Source organism: Artibeus jamaicensis, unplaced genomic scaffold (genome assembly GCF_021234435.1).
Source record: "Artibeus jamaicensis isolate MK-2021 breed Jamaican fruit bat unplaced genomic scaffold, CSHL_Jam_final scaffold_474, whole genome shotgun sequence".
Classification (NCBI taxonomy): Eukaryota; Metazoa; Chordata; class Mammalia; order Chiroptera; family Phyllostomidae; genus Artibeus; species Artibeus jamaicensis.
This window is the reverse complement of record NW_026522046.1, coordinates 43,994,924-44,015,624: the sequence shown is the minus strand read 5'-3', so window position 1 is coordinate 44,015,624 and position 20,701 is coordinate 43,994,924. Positions and strand designations below refer to the sequence as shown.

General features: G+C 50.4%; 1 protein-coding gene across 19 annotated transcripts in view; it reads left to right on the top strand.

Annotated features, from left to right (window-relative positions):
* Positions 1-18,615, top strand: part of B3GALT5 (beta-1,3-galactosyltransferase 5) — a 30,833-nt gene extending 12,218 nt beyond the window's left edge. For 5 of the 19 annotated variants that reach the window (XM_053657823.1, XM_053657826.1, XM_053657827.1 and 2 more), the window contains 4 exons: positions 3,002-3,080; positions 7,008-15,212; positions 15,428-15,573; positions 16,231-18,615. In XM_053657823.1, the coding sequence (XP_053513798.1) occupies positions 16,231-17,166 (936 nt within the window). In that variant the 5' untranslated portion in view covers positions 3,002-3,080; positions 7,008-15,212; positions 15,428-15,573 and the 3' untranslated portion in view covers positions 17,167-18,615. Of the gene's footprint in view, positions 1-3,001; positions 3,081-6,524; positions 6,916-7,007; positions 15,213-15,427; positions 15,574-16,230 lie in introns of all 19 variants that reach the window. The other 14 variants (XM_037144617.2, XM_053657835.1, XM_053657832.1 and 11 more) reach the window with 14 other exon arrangements.
* Positions 18,616-20,701: the final 2,086 nt, after the last annotated feature.

The window sequence follows — 20,701 nt, the reverse complement described above, 5'->3', positions numbered from 1 at the left end:
TTTCTTGTTTCCATCACAGTTCTTCATTAGTCATCACTTATTAATCTCCTAGTTTGTCTTGTCCTTAGGCTTGACTGAACAGCCCTATAACCCCCCCCTTCCCACATCCCATTTTTTTAATGCAACAACTATTTACTGAGTACCTGCCTACTTGCTCCAAGTGGGACACTAGGCTAGACCCCCCAGGTTAAATAGATGAATACTGGTCCCTGACTATGAAGAGCTCGTAGTCCAGTTGGAGAGGCAGCTGGAAGAGAGGAAAGTGCAAACCAGCACTCCAGCAGATGTTACCGTGTGCTCTGGGAGTCCAGGGAGGAGAGGGACGATCAGTTCTGGGGAGGACTAGATGGGAGAAGCCTGCACAGAAGTAGCGGTGTCTGAGCAGGGTTCCAAGGGATGTGTAGGAGCTCTCCAGCAGCCACATGTCATGTTTTGGATCCTGGTCTCTTTAGCTGTTGGTTCTGTGTATGGGAAGTTTCAAGCTGACTGCCCTGGTTGCCTTCTTTATCTTTCTAAAAGATTGCCATTTGCTCTCCTATCTTAGTCCCAGTTCCTCCACTGAAGCTGCCTTTTGGAAATCTGTGAGATTCGGGCTCCACAATTTTCTGTAGGTTGACACTGATGATGACCTCTCCCTTCTTTAGGCTCCTTTGAGCCCCGGGGCACTTCTCTGTGGCTCTGACAGATCGGGGTTGGTGAGCAGTGGGGTTTAGGACTGTGGGCCCATGGGTGCTTTTACCAGGCTGCGGATGCTGGCTTTGACCTTTAACTCACTCTAGGACCCAGGCTAGTGATTTCACTCTGCGGGGTCTCTTCAAGAACAGAGAACATTAGCACCCCCTGGTAGGTATGGTGACAATGAATGAGTTCCCACATAAAAAGTGCTTGGCACAGTAGCTGGAACATAGGACGTGTGTTAGCCATTGTTGGGACATCAATGTGGTTTTTCTCTTTCGTATCCACTTGATCCCTTTTCACTTCTGTTTTCTCCTCCTGACCCTTGTTTTCTAAATTCTACCCTTTGTTCTTCATTGTTCTGTTCCTAGATGTTGTCTCACTGTTGGCACTTCATGGTCCCCCTTTGTGCAGGCAGATTCTAACTAGGTGACCGCTGGACATTTTAGGAGGGCTCACCCCTCTCTTTGCACACAACTGTGTTGCCAGGACTTATTTTTTGGAGAACATTTTGACCCTTGTCAGTCACTCCATGTCAGCCTGCTTTCTCACCAGATTCTGCCATGTCAGTTCCATTCTAAGTCTGGAAGAATTTGACCTTTCAGCAATTTCTTTGAAGATGAAATCATAAGTGTCACCCTCTCTTTCGAAAAGATTACCATTTGCTGTCTTCTGAAAGATTGTCTTTGCCCACCTGCACACTTGTGAGTGGACCTCATGGGGACACGTCAAGTGATTGTATCCTGAGCACATGTCAGAAGGGACTACAGGGCCTTACAAATCAAGCAAACTAACATCACAGAAGTCTTAGGGGTTATTTCGAATACTGCCTGAGAGCTTACTACTTCCCGGGTACCACGAAGCACTTATTTGATTTCATAAAAACTTTAGGAGGTCATTCACATTATTTTCTCATTTGAAAAGTTTTCCATTTCTCATTTATAGAGGAAACTGTCTTAAGAAGCTAAATATGCCCAGAGTCTCATAACTAACAAGTGTCAGACTTAAGATCTGACCCGGTTCTCATGGGTTCCAAACACACAAATCTTAATATCTTGATTGTCTGCTATAGATAAAGCCAGCAGTTCCCATGTCCATTTCTCGTTTTATTTTTTAATTCCCACTTTCTGTATTGGATGCGTTAGAGCTTAGTCCATATGAAAGAGAGAGAATGCTTGTATTTATCAGTAATATTTTGTTTTAATGTTTGGATAAATATAATCCTGCTTCCAGTTTTATTATTACTGCTCTTTTCTATAATTTTTGTTTGTAAAATCTTTGCGAGCTTAGTTCTTTTCTTTATTTCCTTTAATAATGAAAAAAGTTAAGGCTATACATTTGCCTCTACAAGCAGCTTTGAGCACGTCATGAAAAGTTATATCTAGTGTTATCTGTTTTGTTTTATAAGTAATCTCTTGTTACACATTTAATTTCTACTTTAACTTCATAGTTAATTTTCTTTATTTCTAAGTGGTTGGGATTTTTGATGATCTTGGTCAAAATTAATGTTAATTCCTAGTTTTATTGCTTTATGACCAGGATGATGGCCTTTTGTTTTCCTCTTAGATCTGTGGACATTGCTATTTAGAAACACATGCAGTTATATTAATGGAAATGCTGGTTTAAAATGAAAATGATGAGAGTTTGAAAATGGTGCATAGAAATCACTTATTTTAGTCTAACTTTGAGTTCTTGTTTCTTCAATTTGTATGTTTTGTTCTTTTTATTGTTAAAATATAATCTATATCCTTAATAAAATTCTTAGGGCACATTGCCAGCTTTGGTTTTTTCAGTAGGAAAATGGTCCCAGTCTGTTCTGTAACAACTGGCACTAAAAGTGAGAAAATGAAGAGGTGTCGTTAAGTGGATCAGTAGGGCTCTTTAACAAACCCACTAATGCTGAACATTTTTAATGAGCTTTTAAGAAGTGTCATATTTTTCACTGTGAATCATTTCACTTTAAAATCTGTAGTTTTCCTGCCAAAGTTGTCTTTTGTGAAAGCTGTGTACTTTTAGGCAGATTTGGAGTGGAGTAAGATAGTGAGCTCAGAGCAGATTCCACAGTCAACCCAAATGCTGGAGGAGGAATTTTCTGAGCAGTGGAGTCTTGGTTCTGTTAATTCTCCCTGTGACCATTGTAGCCACACTCTCCGATGTCCCCATGGCAGTGTCTCATGCAGTGATGACTTGGGCATTGGTGACCTAGGTCACACACATTTGTGGCTTGCTCTGTGGTTTGTTGAGAAATAGTAAAAGACACAGGAAGTGATTGTCCTCTGACTAGGACATGATGTTCGTGTGTTAGCATTTTCTTTTTCTATTTCAGGGAAGGTGGTTTCCGCAGATTCACTGGAAAGCTGTGGTTGCCTCGAGGTGGCCAGAGGAGAGGACGCAGTCCCTGGGAGGTGAGACTGGTAGAAATACCAAACCAAGGAAGGGACACCGCCGAATAGAAATAGTTCCCCAGTTGTTTTCAAATCATTAACACAACCGTTTGCCTGCTCTTTGATAACTTTTTCTGCCTGTAGAGTTTTTTTCCAAACAAATAAAAATTTAGTGTGGGAACACTTTTCTCGTATGTGGGAAAAAATTTCTGTTTCAGATGATTCATGGTGAGAGGAGGAAGCACAGGGTGGCGGAACCGAATGCAGTCTTGCCGTGGGCATGGTTCCATCTAATACTGCTGTTTTCTTTGTTACTTAGCAAAGCGCACCAAAGGCACAGTGCAAATTATTTGTTTAAGAGCTACTCTGAGTGATTTTATTCATTGATTCACTTCGTAAACATATAAGTACTACCATAACAAGGCACCACAGACCAAGGGCTTTGAAAACAGAAATGCATTAGCTCACAGCTCTGGAAGCTGGATGTCCAAGATCAAGGAGAGGGCAGGGTGAGGCTGAGAGAAAGTCTGCCCCGCCTGTCCCCCAGCTTCCGTGGTTTGAGGTCAGTCGTTGGTCCCTTGACTTGTAGAGGTATCATCCCGACTTCTGCCTTCGTCTTTACATAGTGTTCTGTGTACGAGTGTCTGTGTCCAAATTTCTTCTTTTCATGACTTCACCTTAGCACATTGCACCTGCAGTGATCTGTTGAGAACAGAGGCCACGTTCTGAGGTCCTGGGGTGGGGACTTCAGCATATGGATTTAGGGGAACACGATTTAACTCATGCCAGTAAATATTTATGTACCCAGTAAATGTTTACTGAGCGTTCACTATGTGAAAAGTGTGGTATGAGGCATTGAGATTTAAATAAGTATTTCCTGTCCCAAGCTACTTACATGTAAGGAGGAGAGTGATGTATAAGCAAACAACTGTACTCTGGTAGCATTTGGATAAACGTATGTACAGGAAGTTGTGGTACCAAAAGGGAAATGGTTAAGTCTTCTGGTCAGGGAAGCTTCATGGAAGGGGCCAAGTTCGGGCTGGGTCTGAAGGGGTTAAAAGGATTTTCTGGGTGGAACGCAGCCCTTGGACTGGAAGAGCCGCCTGGGGCCCTGAAACATAATGGCACGCTCCTGGAACCTGGTGACAGGAGTGTAGGGTGCACTGGGGAGTCATGGGTGGCCACTGGAAAGTTTTAATCGTCAGAGCGATGCTGTTGGACTTGTGCTTTTGAAAAGTGGCAGAGGGCAGCAGTCTGTGCTGATGTCGTGGACTATGGGGCTCTTCAGCCTGAGAGGAGGGATGGGAGTGAGGCGAGGATGTCTCTGGGACACGGAGCTCACCTTTGGGTTTGGAGTTAGTTCAAACCTGTGGGAGGACAACCTGGGTTTGCGGGTTATTTTGTCGGCCCGCGGTCATGGAAGTGGATAAGGGAGTGTCATTGAGAAGAGAGGGCAGACATGCCTGAATTTTAGGGGCGGGATGAGAAAAACAGAAGAGAAGCAGAGTGAAAAATCCAGGATCTGGGAGAAGAAACGTGAGCAGAGAAGAAACACAGAGAGGCAAGCCCGGGCAGAAACACCCAGCAGTCCGGCCTGCGGAAGGTCGGATCTGCATAAAGCCGTGTGCCTGTGGGTCGGTGTTGACATTGTGTTCTTTCCTCTTCTCCCCTTTTCAAAGATTTTATTTATTTATTTAATGAGAAAGGAGAAGGGAGGGAGAAAGAAGGGAGGGAGAGAAGCATGGATTGGTTGCCTCCCGTATACACCCTGTGTGGGGACTGACCACACAACCCAGGCAGGTGCCCTGACCGGGACCTTTCGCTTTGTGGGACGACATCCAACCAATTGAGCCACACTAATAAGGGCTGACATTTTGTCTTTCAGAATCTTATCTGGTGTATGTGTATGTGTCGTCAGTTTGATACCCAAAAGGCAATTTGAACCTCTGCTAAAATTTTTCAAACAACACCAAAGACAGTCTTCTTCATGATACCCAACAAAAGTTTACATTATCTCTACACTCTGTACCTGGCGCCATCCAGTTCCCCTGTCCCCTTCCTCTCAGTTCTCCAAAGTCTCTCCAGCTCAGCCCTCGCTGGCCCCTTCTCTCATCCCAAATGCCTCTGTTCTTCTCTGTGGGCTTTGTTTTGTTCTCCTAGTAACTCTGCTTTTTCCAGAGTTTCTCAGTTCTTCCCTTATCCATCACCCTAATTTCACATAACAGGCAAGCTGGGGAAGGCAGGATTTGGGGGAGGTTGCGGGGCAGAAGAGGCTGTGAGCATTCCTGGGTCAGCTCTTGTCCAACCCAGAGCAGGTGGTGGGTCACCTTTGGCAGAGTGATTTCCCAGAAACCGTGGGAGTGGCCAAGGCCTGACAGTGGGAGCACAGGCTGTTTATTCCAGAAGATTCACCTGGAAGGGAGAGAAGACGCGAGACTGACCAGGCGTTTGGTGCTTTGAACATTTGTTTGGAATGAATTTTTGTTTTGCCCTCGTGCGTAAATCAGGAGCCTACCTTGGCAGTGGCTCTTGTCTTAGGAGGAAAATCAACACTGTTTGCATAGCTCATTGTCAATATGTATTGTCATTGCAGCTGACAGAGCCACCAGGCCAGAAGCTTGGGGCCCAGAATATGGGCATTTTCTGCCTGAGCATTATGACGGGAATGGAGTTGTGAATGTGGGTACACTTTGGGGCCTATTGATACAGGGAAAGAATGTCCTTTGTTTTATGGTCATAGGCTCTACCCAGATGATTCACCTTAGATTATTTATTCAACAAATATTTGTGTGTCTTGTGTGATTTCCTTCCCACAGCGCTGAGCCGTGTGGCTCCTGGGGCGCTTGGGGACGAAGCCAGGCAGATGCGGTATTTTGTTCTTCCTGCGCTCATTTATTCTTGACCCCAAGATTCCTAATGGGCAGCGAACATGGGATTCTTTGCAGAAGGCTGAGTGACTTTGGTCTGGGAGCAGGGGAGTGGTTGCCATGGTTTACCCCGTGGTGGGGAAGAAGCCGATGTGGACGGGTGGCTCTATCTATTGCAAAGGGGCTTTGAGGCTCATCCTTGATGATCTGTCTTGCTCCTCGATCCCCCGGTAATAAGAGAATTGAAAGGTAGGTGTGACTCAGCATTACTTGTCGCCATTGCAGTAGGGCGCTGCCAAGTTCGGTAGTTTGGAGGAAGTTCAGTTTAAATCAGTGAAATGGTTGTTATGTGTAATAACATTTCCTGTTCTTGCTTCTGCATCTAAGAAACACCTGGGAGGTACAGACTGATGAGCAGACTGGCTGTGGAGGTGTCCTGAGGGGCCTGCACTCTGATCCTGAGACAGGCCAGTGAGCCAGGACAAGAAGAGGGAAACGGAGGCAGATAGTTAGACCAAGCAGTTTAATCGCAAACTCCTGTCTTCCCTAACCAAGGACACAAGAATGAATGCTTGGCACTTTTCCTCCCCACCCACAGGGAAAATAGCTGATAGCACCCTACTCAGGGAGACAGCAGAAATCCAATTTGCATCATTTACACCAGCCCCACCCAAGGAGGATGAAGTCAGGGCAGTGAATCTTACTGTGGCGCATCAGCACAAAGCGGATGAACATCTGTTGTGATCCCCTCTGAGAGCTGCCCTAAACGCCCAACCCTTTAAAAGCCCTCAAGACAAGCACCTAGGGCAGGGTCCCTCTGGGGCACGTCCACGCCTTCCTTCCCCATTTCTTTCTCAGATGTGCATTTTCTCCCTAAGTTCTAAGGGTCCCTGCGTGGCTTGGGGCGCAGTGGGCAGCAGAAGCTCGTCCTGGCTGACCCCCTGAGCCTGCCCTCAAGGCCTTTTGTTCTCTGACTTCCCGGTGAGCAGGTGAGCGGACAGCGGCTCCGCCTTCATTCACTCCCCTCACCTTGAATCTCCGTGAGCCAGCCCTGCCTAAGCTCCCTCCTGTTGTTTTGCAGCCCTACGCCCTTCCTTGTCTCACTGTCCCAGCCGTAATAAATGTACTCTCAGAACCGTCTGGACTCCTGTTGTGAAACTGAAATCTTTCCTGCACGAAGCCAAGAACCCACACTCTGCAGGCTGGCCCGGGGCAGATCCGCTCCGGACCTGGCTCCTGTTCAGTAATAATCTGGGTAAGAATGTTTATAACCAGCGCAATATTTATACACAGATGGCTTTCTGAAATTTGTTTTTAGAGTGTCATGTAGAGATTGGCTTCCTTAAGAAAACTGTAAAGATTTTTTTCCCCCGCTCCTAGTTGCTGATTCTCTTCAATTATGTACTGTTTCCCTCTTCCTGGCTCACATTTGTAAGTGAACGTCTAACTTGAGCAGCCTTGAAGCTTCAGTGAGGTCTCTTGACAACTCTGTAGGTCAGTGTTTAAATTTTTAAAAAGGGACCTTAACCTTCCCCCTCCCCATTGTGTTCAGGAGTTGCTTCAGGCCAGGCCAGCTGACCTTGACTCAGTGTGCAGAGGTCATGAGGTTTCGCTCTACTTCTGTGAGAGAAACAACTCCAATGCCTTCTCTAGTCCTGTGTTCTGGGTAGAATCTGCCACTATTCCAGAGCAAGTCATGACAGGCCGGAGGAAGCTATGTGATCGCGGCGTAGGAAAAACGACAGAGAATGGACCGCTGAGAAAGCAGCGCATCACCTGGAGGGAGAAGTCACCCGTCTGCTACCGGAGGCTCCACTTTGACAAAGGAATGTTCAGCCTCACTTTCTGCAGTGAAACTGAGGGCATAAAATAGCCCACAAGCCAAAGGACGTGCTAGCAGAAGATAAATGATGATGATTGCAATTGCCCACGGCGGTCTGGGGAGTGGGCCTGCCTGTGCGGACCACACTCGGGATGTGTGGACTCAGCTTTCTGCTCGTTTGTGGGTTTTTGTGGTCACCTCCTGTCCGGGTTGGGAGATTTCCGGGCAGAGGGAGTTTTCCCATGAGAAGCAGTGGCTTGAGCGTGGTCTCTGCACCCTGGAGAGTGAAGGCACGAGAGTCGGGAGGGTCTGCAGAGGTGTAGCTGCTTCTGTTGACAAGCCTGTACACTTGAAGTTGGTGCCTGGGTGGCTGTGCTTTGTTTTGGGCATGCGCTGGTTTCTGAGCGAAGGTGATTTTCTATCCTCTTACTAGGCCCACGTCCTGGGGCCAACAGGCGAGTGCTGGAGTCAACACTGTGGGTACAAGTAGTCCCCCATCTCTCGCCTCTGCATGATTTTTTACTCCGCTCATGTGAGAGTGGTTGACTCTCAATCACAGCCACATCTTGCCTCAAGTGCCTGCCAGCCTCCTCAGTGTGAACAAGGGGTGGAATTCTTGAGATTATGATATTACTTTCTCTTTCATTGAAATAAGCCAGGTTCTTGCTCTTCTGGGAAATGATTGGAGCCTAATGAAATGTACATAAAGCAAAAGCCCCAAATGCACTGAAAAATTTCGTAAGGCAAGTCCATCCCCGGGGCGACGCTGTACAAAGCGAGTGCTTGTTCTCCGGTAGGAAGTGCACCCGGTGGCACAGACGCATGATTCAGCTTTGGGAGACGTGGGCACCTCCTGTGGTCCATTCAGGGCTTCCCTGTGGGCTTCTGTGTGCCAAACACGGTGCATCGGCCAACACTACAGCGGGGAAAAATACAGAAAGTGCTCTGTCCTTCGTTATTCACCAGCGGGAAGGTGGACAGCAGTCCGAGGTTTGCCCAAAGAAATAATAAAACCTGATCCTATTAATGAAATTGATAAAATGCCACGCAATGGGTGGCTTGGGTAATAAATACAGGACATTGCCCTGGAGGGTTAAAGGGCCAAGGATTTATGTGTCCTGAAGAGAAACCAGACTGTGCCCGGAGGGCTAAGCTAGGCCAGCTGAGCAGAGGTGCAGTGGGGTGGGAGGGGAAGGAGGCGTGAGGGGCTTGTGCACAGGGAGGAGGCGGGTCTCTTCCGTGAGCTGAGAGGGAACAAGTGTGGCCCGAGGGTGCAGGCAGGGAGTCAGCTGTCACGGGGAGGGCAGGACGCAGTTGATTTGTAAGGAGCTTGGTGGATGGGCCAGTGGCCATCTTTTTTTTTCCCCTTAAGTCCTCACCCCAGGATATATTTATTGATTTTAGAAAGAGGGAGGGAGAGAGAGAGCTTAATGTGCCAGCAGCCGGATCTCCAATTGTCAGCTTCCACAGCAGTGAGAAGGTGGACGCCAGGTGTCCTGTGGCATTTTGTTAGGGCCGCCCCGAGCTGCCTAAGATGCCAGTCCCCCAAGTGCCTTCCTAAAACTCTACGGTGATCGATTCTGAGGCCGGTGGTCATTGGCATGAACCCCTGGACCCCTTCTCTGCAGTCACTTGGTTTGACTGGAGATGCCATATGCAAAGTGAGCAGGGGCTTCTCCGTTGGATTTTGGAGAAGGGTGAAGGGCCCTATCGGACCCCGGACTCATCAGCTTTTAAAGCCTAGAGAAGGCTCGTGGACCCCCTGCTGTCTTCAGAAAAGGTCCAGCTGCTCGCGTGTCCTGTAAGGCTGTGCTGAGCTCCCTCTGCCTGACTTTCAGCCTCGCCTCCAAACTTTCCCTTTGCACAGTTCCCTGTTTCTGGAACCCACCAGGCCCCTCCGGGCTTGCTGCCTCTGCCCGTGGGCCTTACAAGGACAGCCGTCTTCAATGTCCCCATGTGGGACTCCTGCTGTCTCCTCTGTTTGTCAGAGAAAAAGCAGCTGGACAGGGGAGAACGTGTCAAAACAGGTTTGGTTCAGAAATGGTTGCGGCGAGGTGGGGCTGGGCCATTGTCCGATAGTAGTGCGGGCAGCAGGGCTTCCCGGCTAGGGGCAGGGTGGCCTCCGTGGGTGGGAGTGACGGGGGGATCCTGGCCACTCGACAGGGTTCTTGCCAAAGGCGGGCCAGGCCGGGCAGATACCACGCCCGGAGGATGGGGAGTTTGATCAGATAATGAGGGTGGGGGGTCCTAGCTCAGCCCACTCAGTAGAATTCTTGCTAAAACTGGGCGATGCACAGACGGACATGGAATTCCAGAGGCTGAGGTCTTGTTGAGAAGGGGGTTCAGGGAGATTCCTGGTCAGGCCCACTTACCTCCTAGCTGGTCGTACCTAGTTACTGCCCTGCTTGTCCTGGGGGCTGTGACTCCTCAAAGATTTGTTCTTCTTGTTGTTGAACCTTGGACCCCTGAGCGCTGCCTGCCGCACTCGGGTGAGGTTTTCTCTTTTTTCTTAAATTGAATTTATTTGGGTGACAATGGTTAATAAAATTGTATAGGTTTTAGGTATACAATTCTGTCACATATCATTTGTCCATTGTATTGTACGGTCACCACCCCGAGTCAAGTCTCCTTCCATCCGTCACTACCATCCCCTTTACCGTCCACTCTCCCGCTTCCCTCTGGCAGTCACCATACCGTCGCCTGTGTCCGTGAGTCTTGTCTCTCCTTTTCTCTCTCTCTGCTTAATCCCTTCTCAGGCAACGGTTCTCAGATGAGGTTTTCTGAGGCAGTGGAGGAACCTGGGGTGAGGCCGTTGTGTTCCCTTGTGCGGCCTGTGGGTTACACCGGAAGTCCTTCCAGCAGGATGTATTCTGTCCTCAGCTGGACAGCCTCAAAGGACGCGCACAGAATGCTCTCATGGCCGTGCTGGTGGGGGCACTTCCCAGTGAAGTTCCCCGCAGCCACGGCCAGCATGAAAGGTGAAGCATGAATGCGATTTTTGTTCACCGCTCTTGGCTGAGCTGATCAGGTGAAGTGAAAGGCAGAGAAAGAAACCATTCCTCACTGGGTCGGGACACGTGAATTTCCTTCCCGCCAGGTGCCCTCTAAACACCTCTGCTTGCAGCCCCCCAGCCCTGGCTGGGCGACAGCCCACAGAGTCCCCGGCAGCTGGTGTGACCGGCCACAGCCAGAGGGCACCCCCATTGGGCCCCCCGTGGAGCTGCCATGGGGTGCCCCACTAGAGGGTAAGACATTTCTTAAATGGGGGAGGGGTTGAAATAGAGTTGGTGATTTGTTAAGTAGGAAAATTTTAAAAATTGTCAGCACTATTACCATTTTTTTTCATAAAATTAAAGAAAAATCTTTTACCAAAAAGACTGGAAACTCTCACTGTGTGCTGTTCACAGTGTCCCACTGTGCTCGACCCCCATCCTGACTCCCAGGCCCAAGCTCAGCCCTAGCTCTGTCGGAAGGGCAGGTCAGATAGAAATAACAGTGACAACCACAGACCTCAGAGTGACAGGAAATGCAGGGGTGGCCTGGCCCACTGCCCAGATGTCCACAGGGCTGTTGTCTTCCTGCTCCTCGAGTTGCTGCCGGCGTCAGTTTTGAAACGTGAGAGTCAGGCCGGGAGAAGACCCCGAACGCCGACCAGGAGCAATACCCTGGGGTCTGACACCTTAGATAGGGAAAACATTACTTATTTTTATGGACCTTTAACTGAAATTGAGTGCTTCTTCCATCATGGTTCTGGGCACTGGAGCAGTTTCCAGGGGCTGCAAAGTACCACGCACAGAGGGGCTTAGGCAGCGGGTACTTACTGTCTCCCAGTTCTGGAGGCTGGAAGTCCAAAACCAAGGTGCTGGCAGGGCTGGTTCCAGCTGGTTCCATCCAGTCTGTCCCATCCTCTCCCCAGCTTCTGATGGTTGCTGGCCATCTTTGGGTTCCTTGGCTTGTAGAAACAGCACCCCAGTCAGTGACATCGTCACGTGACATTCTGTGTGTGTGTGTGTGTGTGTGTGTGTGTGTGTGTGTGTCTGTGTCCAGATTTCCCCTTTTAATTAAGATACCAGTTGTAAATGGATTAGGACCCACCCTAATGACCTCGTTGTAACTGGGTCAATTTCTGGTTGCCAAATAACGGGGCCTTTTGAGGTAGTGGGGGTTAGGACTCTGGTATATGAATTTAGGGTGCAGACAATTCAGCCCATAACAGGCACTGTGTGGGGGCGGCTTTGCCCACAAGTCCCCCCCCGTCCACCACAGATGAAGGTAAATGATTGGCTTGGGGAGGAGAGGTGGCTGATCCCTCAGAAGGGAAGGGCTTTTACTGGGTTGTAATACACAGGAGTACAGGGCGGCAAGTGTCAAACAGTAGATAACATTTCAAAGAAGTCTGAGGGCTTAGTCTGAGTCAGTGTTTGTCAGGAAGAGGGTTTTGCAGAAACTTTAGGGTTTCCTGCTTGGACCCTTAACATATGAATGAAAGCACTCTTAGCAGAGCAGTTTTCACAGGTTTATCAGGAAGTCTTTGTGATGCCAGATTTTCCCCTAGGAACTGCTCTAATAAGGCAAGGAGCTGCACCCCTCCCCAGCAGGTATTCAGGCTTAAGTGGATAAGAGCCAGGAATTGCTTCACCCAGAGGACTAGGGGACTCGGGCTATGTCACATAGCCGGGGGGGCAAGGGTCCATTGCTTGCTCTTTGTTGCAGCCCCCCGAGTCCTTCCATGATGGCCTCCCAAGTGATCGAGTCTGGCTTAGGTTGCTCCTTGCTGTGAGGAGACTTACCCATCATGGACTTTTGACCATGCTTTGGGGGCAGGGAGGAAACTGAGGCAGCATTCGCTACCAGAGACAAGCTTTGTCTCCTGTGGCTCGCATTCCAGAGGTCGCTCACTCATCTTTAGCCATGGGAGGTAGTTACAAATCCTGAAACCAGGCAGAGTGGTTCCCAACAGCACTGAACCATATAGCAGTAGAGTCTCTGCCTTTGTCTCCAAAAGAAGTCACTGATACTGTCACATCGTAGTGTAGTTGTGTATGTTTCCCAGTAAGGACAGAGCTCTGCTGCCTCTACCACAAACACAGTGACTCAGCGCGGAGCTGGAAGTCATTGGTAGAGACAGCAATGAGCAAGTGCACTCATAGTGGCACAGAACATCGCTCCAGAGTGCTTTAAAGATACTTTAATACATTTATTTCAACATAATTGACTTCTTTTGTGGTCCCAAGTATTTTGTTTTATGAACTGTGTTAAAAAGATCCATGGTATATGAGGCCTGTCTGGAAAAAGTCCAGCCGTTGTTAATATAACGAGAATGGTTTGTGTGGTATCGATGTAATCTGGCAGCCGAGGAGAGTGAACTGGAAGGCGCATGCGTGAACAATGACAACTTCACTGTACTGGTCAACGGGACAGTAGATGGTGTTGAGTGAGCATGTGTCCTGTGCGGCCATTGCATTCAAAAGGACTGAGAGAGTGGAGCTATGAATCTGCATCAAAAGGCCACTCGCTGTCCTTTTTGGTGGCCCCCCAGGCTGTGTTCTCTCTCCAGGTGCCCTGGCGCTTCTGCAGGCGTGGCCTGGGATGTGAGCCAGCAGTCAGGGGTGCGGCTGTCAGAGCAGCTTGCAGACCACCCTTCCTGCTGTTTGGGTTTGGGCGTCCCGTGGACAATACAGTCCACTTGTCTGTGACCGGGAACGTGAGGGCAGAATGCTCTAGCAAGGTGGGACCAAGCTGACATTACCCAGTGCCACCCATGCTATTAAAGGGCACACTCTGCCCTGGCCAGTTGGCTCATTGGGTTGGAGCATCATCCCTTCACCAAAAGGTTGTGGGTTCTATCCCCATTCAGGGCACATACGTACGTTGCAGTTTCCATCCTTGGTCAGGGTATGAGGCAACCTATTGATGCTTCTCATATCTGTGTTTCTCTCTTTCTCCCTTCCTTTCTCTCTACAATCAATAAACATCCTCTGGTGAGGATTAAAAAAAATTAAAGGGCAAACTTTGGAAAGAAGTCATGACAGAAATAATGACAGCCAAGCATCCAGGGCCTTCTAACCCTCTGGTGAGGGAGGCATCGTCACCCCAGTTGGAGAGGAGGAGGTCTGGCACATTTGTGGCCTTGTGCCACATCACACCACCGCTGTGGATGAGTCACGCATGAACTGGCCTGCAGTGCCCGCGGCGTTATGGATGATAAGTCAAGACAAATTCCTGGACTACCGAGTCCTGTGGAGAAAAAGGGATGGCATGGCTGCTCCCTCAAGGCGGGAGAGCCTCAGAACGGCCTGGCCACTCTCTCAAGGGGAGAGCGCCCCAACCCTTGCCTAGATAGGCTTTGTTGTTTTTTTTTTTTTGTGCAGGAGTAAAGGTAAAACTTATTAATCATTGTCAGGCAGTAAACAGTAGATAGCATACAAAGAACTATTAGGATTTCTTCTAAGTCAGAGTCTATCAGTTAAAAGGCTACAAAACTTTGGGGAAGCAAACTCAATTTCTGCTGGGGCCCTTATCATTTAACTAATAACATTCTTAGCAAAGCAGGCTTCACAGGATTTTACATATCCTTTCTCAGGCCTAATCACCTGGGGAGCCCACCATTCTCAGCACAGGGCTGCACCACCCTCAGTCATTGTTTCAGGCTTAAGTCAGACAGAGGAGGTAGATAGCCATGGAATTTTGGGAGACTTCTCTCAGACTCAGGGGAGTCAGGCTTCGTCAAAACCAAGGGGCAAGGGTCCATCACCCCCTTTCTTCATAGCCCCCCAAGTCCTTCCCTGGGCCTCCACGTGATCATGCCTGTCTTAAGTCAGTCCTCCCTTGGGGAATCTTGCCCGTCATTAACCAACCAAGCACTGGAGGCCAGTTATGGAAAAAGGAGCAGAAGCAGCGCTCCTGCCAGGGAGATAAGCTTTGTTTCCTTAGTGGCTGATGGTCCCAAGGTCACTCACTCAGCCTTAGCTCCTGAAACCAGACAGGGTGGTTCCCAACAGATAAGCCGCCCGGGACCAAAGTCTTTGCTTCCCACACCCCTGTGTCCCCATCCCAACAGCCTGCCCAAAGTCCACAGGGGGACTTTTTTTTTTCTGTGCTGCAGCACCCTTAGCTGAGTCACAGTGGAAAATGGAGTAGGTGCTGATTTGACAGTTAACGATGTTCCTTCATGTCACTTGGTCATTTCTTCTTCTTCGGACCCCTGTGTCCTCTCAGGTGGGGTGGCATTTTGAAGACACAGGCACCAAGTTGAGAACTGATGGGTTTCTTCCTTCTCCATGGTAAGTTCTTCGAGCGTCAGCCACACTTTGGGTGTAGAGGAGGCGACGGTGACAGGAGAAATGGGACGGTGACTGACTTACATCTTTGTACAGTGCTCCGAGTGCTGCTACTACTGTACCTTGGGCCAGAAAGGACGCTCAGACAGTTGCGTGATGTTATTTTTGTCGACAGGTGAACCAGGTAGTGGAATTTGTCTCCATTGTACTTGTTTTACAGATGACGAAAGTGAGCGTGGGTGGGGCTGTACCGTCCTTTCAAGGTTATGAAGGTTAGGGGGGGGGCTCTAGCGACTAGTGAGGCTCGGTAGGTGGCGAAGCGCTGCTTGTGAGGCAAGAGCGATTCGAATGACGCTATTCTTTTTTGTCGTTGTTTTCTTTTACTGATTCCTGAGAAAGAACGCCATCATTTTCAGGAAGCTAACCAAGCTAGAACTTGAGAGCCCAGAACAGCCTGTGCTGACAACAGCGTGGAACAAATTTCCTCTTGGACTTTACCCTGTGGCTTAGCTTTCAAACCAGTGGTTCATCTTGCCCAGGAGAATGTGAGTTTTTTGCTTTCTTAACACTCTGACATTAACATGAATCATCCTGTATTTGTTGAGAACAGACAGAGGTGGTTGGGCAAAAGGTGACAGACTCGAGTGATGTGAAGAAGTAACCTGAAACAATAAAATAACAAATCACCACTAGCAGGGGTGGAGTGCAGGGCAGCTGTACAAGTCAGGGAACTGGTCTGCTTTCTGGGAGTGATGAAATGGTGCTAGATTCCTTCCGAGAAGAACGTGGATGGCCCGCCCCTTCGGATCTAGTGCGCGTGGTTTCCAGTCTTGTACGTGCTCCCACCAGACATTGTTATAGACTCAGAGAAGGGCAGAGCTGGCAGGAGCTAGTGAGAGACATGGCTGCATGTCCTTCTAGAAAGGGGTGGTGAAGGGGCCGTGAAGGGGCGGCTGGCCCTGGGGCCAGGACCAGTGTCTGTTCTCTGCAGGCCTGATTGTACAGCGTGGAGTGCACAGCCCTGACAGTCCTCCATGCCTCACTGTGGAACCACGGCATCTGGTCTGCGTGCACTGAGACCCCAGAGCTGCTGAAACACCAGCCCTGAAACACGGGTCTCTTCCTCCGTCCCAGCCTCCCGGGATAAGGCTGCCATGCTCCCCTGTGTTCGAGGTGTAACTGTGCCATTTTGCTCCTTTCAGATGGCTTCCGTGAAGATGAGGTGGATGTATATTTCCCTCGTGGCTCTGGGAGCCCTCTGTTTGTACTTCAGCATGCATGATCTGTCTTTCTTTAAAGAAGAGTTGTTTGTTTTCAAGAAAGACAGCGGGAAGTTCCTCCAGCTCCCAGACACCGATTGCCAGCAGGACCCTCCCTTCCTTGTGCTGCTGGTGACATCATCGCCCGAGCAGCAGTTCGCGCGCCTGGTCATCCGGAACACGTGGGGAAAAGAAATGGTCGTGGGAGGAAGGCGGATAAAAACATTCTTCCTCCTGGGAATCAGTGCCAGGAAGACCATCGTGGAGGCGGTGGCCCAGGAAAGCAGGCGACATCGCGACATCATCCAGAAAGACTTTGTGGACGTTTATTTCAATTTGACCCTGAAGACCATGATGGGGATAGAGTGGATCCACCACTTCTGTCCCCAGGCAGCATTCGTGATGAAAACAGACTCCGACATGTTCATCAACGTCTACTATCTGACGGAGCTGCTGCTGAAGAAAAACAGGACAACCAGGTTTTTCACTGGCTTCTTGAAAATGAACGACTTTCCGATCCGGCAGAAACAGAGTAAGTGGTTTGTCAGTAAATACGAATATCCGTGGGAGAAGTACCCGCCGTTTTGCTCCGGCACAGCCTACGTGTTTTCCAGCGACGTCGCGAGTCAGGTGTACAACGTGTCAGAAAGCGTCCCCTTCCTTAAGCTGGAAGACGTCTTCGTGGGGCTCTGCCTTAAGAAACTGGACATCGGCCTGGAGGAGCTTCACTCCCAGCAGACCTTCTTCCCCGGCGGGCTGAGCTTTTCCATCTGCCGTTTCAGGAAGATCGTGGCCTGCCATTTTGTGGGGCCTCAGAAAATGCTGATCTATTGGCGAGCTCTGGAAAGTTCCCTGGGAGAAGAGTGTCCAGCTGAGTGAGGGGAGCCCAGTGGCACCTCTGGATGTGCTTCTGACAATCCGCGGTGATGGTCTTTGAAAAATCTTGAGATGGCATTGCTGAAAATTGTTAGGGGACAGGAAGGGAGGGAGGAAGGGAGAGGAGGAAGGAGAGGGAGGGTGACGTCATGTAGTGTTCCAAATCTAAGCTGGAACGAGAGCTCTGATGAAACCACTGATCACTTTCGACTTAGTGCCCCAAGCAATAATAGCGCCACCTCTTGGGCACCTCTGCCATCGTGCCAGGTGTTGGGCGCACACCTGCACTTTCTCATTTCAGGGGCCAGCGTCCACGTGAGGTGGGGGTGTTGTCATTCCCGTTTGACACAGAAGGAAACAGCAGCTTTGGGAGGGACAGGAACTTGTCTTCAGGTTCCCAGCCAACAAACGTCGGAGCAGGGAGGGACATCGAGGGCTGTCAGGGTCCAGTGGGCGCCCCTAGCTTGGTCCGCCACTTCCTTGGAAAAGAGTGGTGGCGAGGAGGCTCCGAGCGCAGCCCTGCTGCTGGTGCCGGTCCGTCCTCGTCGGGGCCCCTCCTCCTCAGCTCCCCGTGTTGTGCTCTCCTGGGCTAAGACTGGGGTGAGCACACGTGTGCCCCGCTGCCTTCTTTCCTGCCCTGGATCTGCGGTGGGGGGTGGGGTGGGCACTGAGTCCCTGTGAGCAGGGTACTCAGCTCCTCGCAGAAGAGAGCCTGCCATGGCTGCAGCTCAGTCCCCGACAAACCCGTTTTTATATGTTTTGCTCAGAAATTACCGCCAAGCCTGGCCCCTCGTGTGGAGGACTCGTTGGCACACGGCTGCCCCCCCCAAGAGCATGGCATCTCCTCCGAGCCACCTCCAGCCTCCCGTCTGTTTGCCCCAGACAGGACGCTCGGGGCTGCGCGTCAGGTCTCTAAGTTCACACCCGAGGGCAGTGGGGTGCAAGGGTTGGTCGGGGAAGTCTTCTGGGAGCTTTTCCGGGAATTCAGGTGGATTTTTGTTAAGACCCTTTCAAGGTCCGCTCGGACACTGATCGCTGCACTGAGCCCTGTTCGAGTGAGCGGTCTTCCTGTGTCTGTTGCCCAAGTCTGACCCGAGTTCCATCTTTGAGTTACTCATGTGGCCAAGACACAGTTGAGTTTCGTGGTGTGGAGTTCAGCCTTCCACGCCCTCCCAGACGATGTGCGCGCCTTTTGTGCAGGGTTGTGTGAAAATAGGGTGCTTCTTTGCAAGGGCCTTGGCTCATTCAGCCATGGTCACACTACATGCTGGTCATCTTGCTGCTGATCATAGGAATAGAAGGTTTAGTGTTTACTTTATTGGACTTGACTTTGCCAGCGCTCAGAGCAAAGGCCTCACATGGCTACGTAACATATATGTGTTGGACTAAGCTCTGACCTGAACTCAGGAAGAGATATTCGCTGCAAACTGCCACGGCCACGCCGAAGTGCAATGTGAGTGTGTGTGTGTCTGTGTGTGCTGTGTGTGTGTGTGTGTGTGTGTGTGTGTGTGTGTGTGTGTGTTTGGACTGAGCTGCTGCTTTTTAGATGTGTTTCCTTCCCTTGGCTGCTCCCAGTGTGCTGGGTCACATTCAGAAGAGCCGCCTTTTCAGGTGGGAAAATCGGACACTGTGCATGTCTTCTGAAGCCCAGGTTTTGCCAAGGCCACGTCCCTCAGTCCCGTAGGATGGGCTACCTCTGAGCCCGCAGGTAATGGTGTTGGTTGGGCAGTAAGGCTGGGTCTGTGCTTAGACATCTGCTTGTCCGGTATGTGTGTCCGTGGGGCCCAGGCCAGGCAAGCCAGCCCCTCTGCCCCGGCAGCCCAGGGTCCTGCCTTTTCGGCATCAGCTGTAGCACAAGCATGTGCAGGTGCTACCTCCTCACGTGCTCACAGTGGCACCGCTGCAAGGGCACTACCAGGGTCCCCGCTTCACCGATGCGGAGGCCGAGGCAGAGAGAGAGGGCGACTGGCTAGCCTGCGGTTACGTAACTGAAAGTAGCAGGAACAGCATGTGAACCCAAGCCACTGGGGGCACCATGTGTTGGTGACACGCAGCCCCGTGGCTCTGGGCTGCCAGTGTCCAGGAAGACTCGGGAGCTCCCTCCCTGCTCAGGCCACCCCTCCTGGCGTGTCCTCAGTCTCCAACCACTACTTGTACCCACCCGTCATTGTCTGGATCCCTGGACCCTGCCGTCCACTGGGTTCCCCAGGCACCAGCCCCTCCACTTCTGGATTTGATCTCCAGCTCTTCTCACCGCCTGCGGAGCGAGACTCCTGCCTGTGCTTCATGCCCACCCTCACTGTCACTTTCTCCCTCTGGGCCGGATTGCCCCACAGGCGTGCAAACGCGCTGTCATTTCCTACCTGAACAACCACAGCAACCTTCCCTCGCGCCCCCTTTCCCCTTTCCCTTCCCTTTGCTCTTCGTGCCCTCAGGGGAGTTGCATATATCTGTCTTCAGACACCCGTCTCCTGTTCTTTCTGAAACCCTGTCTAATCAGACTTGGGTGACCCCTGCTCCATCAGGTGGTACTCATCAGGGTCACCAGTGACCCGTGAGGCTGGGTCCACAGTCAGTTCTCAGTTCTCATCTTGCCAGAACACACGCCTGGGCTTGCTGTTCCCAGCCCAGCTCTTCTCACTGGCGTCCGGGACGTCTGATGCTCTGGTGTCTCCTCCTACTCACTGGGCACTCCTCTTCCGCCTCCTTTGCTCATCGTGTCTTCGCTTTGACTTCCAGTACGGGTGTGCTGGAGGCCCAGCCTCGGGCCCCCTTTCTTCCCTGTCTCTGCTCTGTGCTCTGGAGGACTCATCTGGCCTTGGGGTTTTAAATGTTCATCATTGTTGATGACCCCCTGTTTGTTTTCAGCCCAGAACTCTCTCTTGCTCGCTGTCTTGTACATTGCACTGTGAACTTGACATTGCGTTAATGAGACCATCCAAAATGAACTTCTGGTGGTCCTTCCCCCACTGGAGTGTGGCCTGGGCTGGTTGAAGCAGCCACCCTACCCTGGCTTAGAGATCAGTGAGACCTCTAATGGGTGATGCTGGGTCACGCTGGTTGCTACATGGAGGTGTTTGCTTCTAAGATTTCTGAGGCTCTGTGCTTATCACTTATCAGAAGAGGGGCTGCCCAAGAGTCACAGCAGGTTCTAGTCTTGCCTCCACCACTCATGTGCCAGGTGACCATCAACCAGTCTTTCCTGCTTTTCGGCTTTGAGTTTCCCTGCAGACCTGGCTCACTGTCAAACTAATATTTCTACCTACCAAGCAAGCCACTACGGCCGGTCATTTCTGTCACCCTCCTACATACACATGGAGAAGTGTCTGGCTTGAGCCAGGGTATGTGAGTGTGTGCGCAAGGACTTCAGAGGCACAGCTGACAGGTGGTCAGAATAATCAACCTTAAATCTAAGTGGAAAAATTACGTCCATAGCCAAGTGTATTTTTGGTGTCTCGCTGTTTTGCATTGTCTGTGTGTTGTACAACCTCCCTTCTTGGGTTTAGGACATTGGTGCCTCAGGCACGCTGAGTTTCCG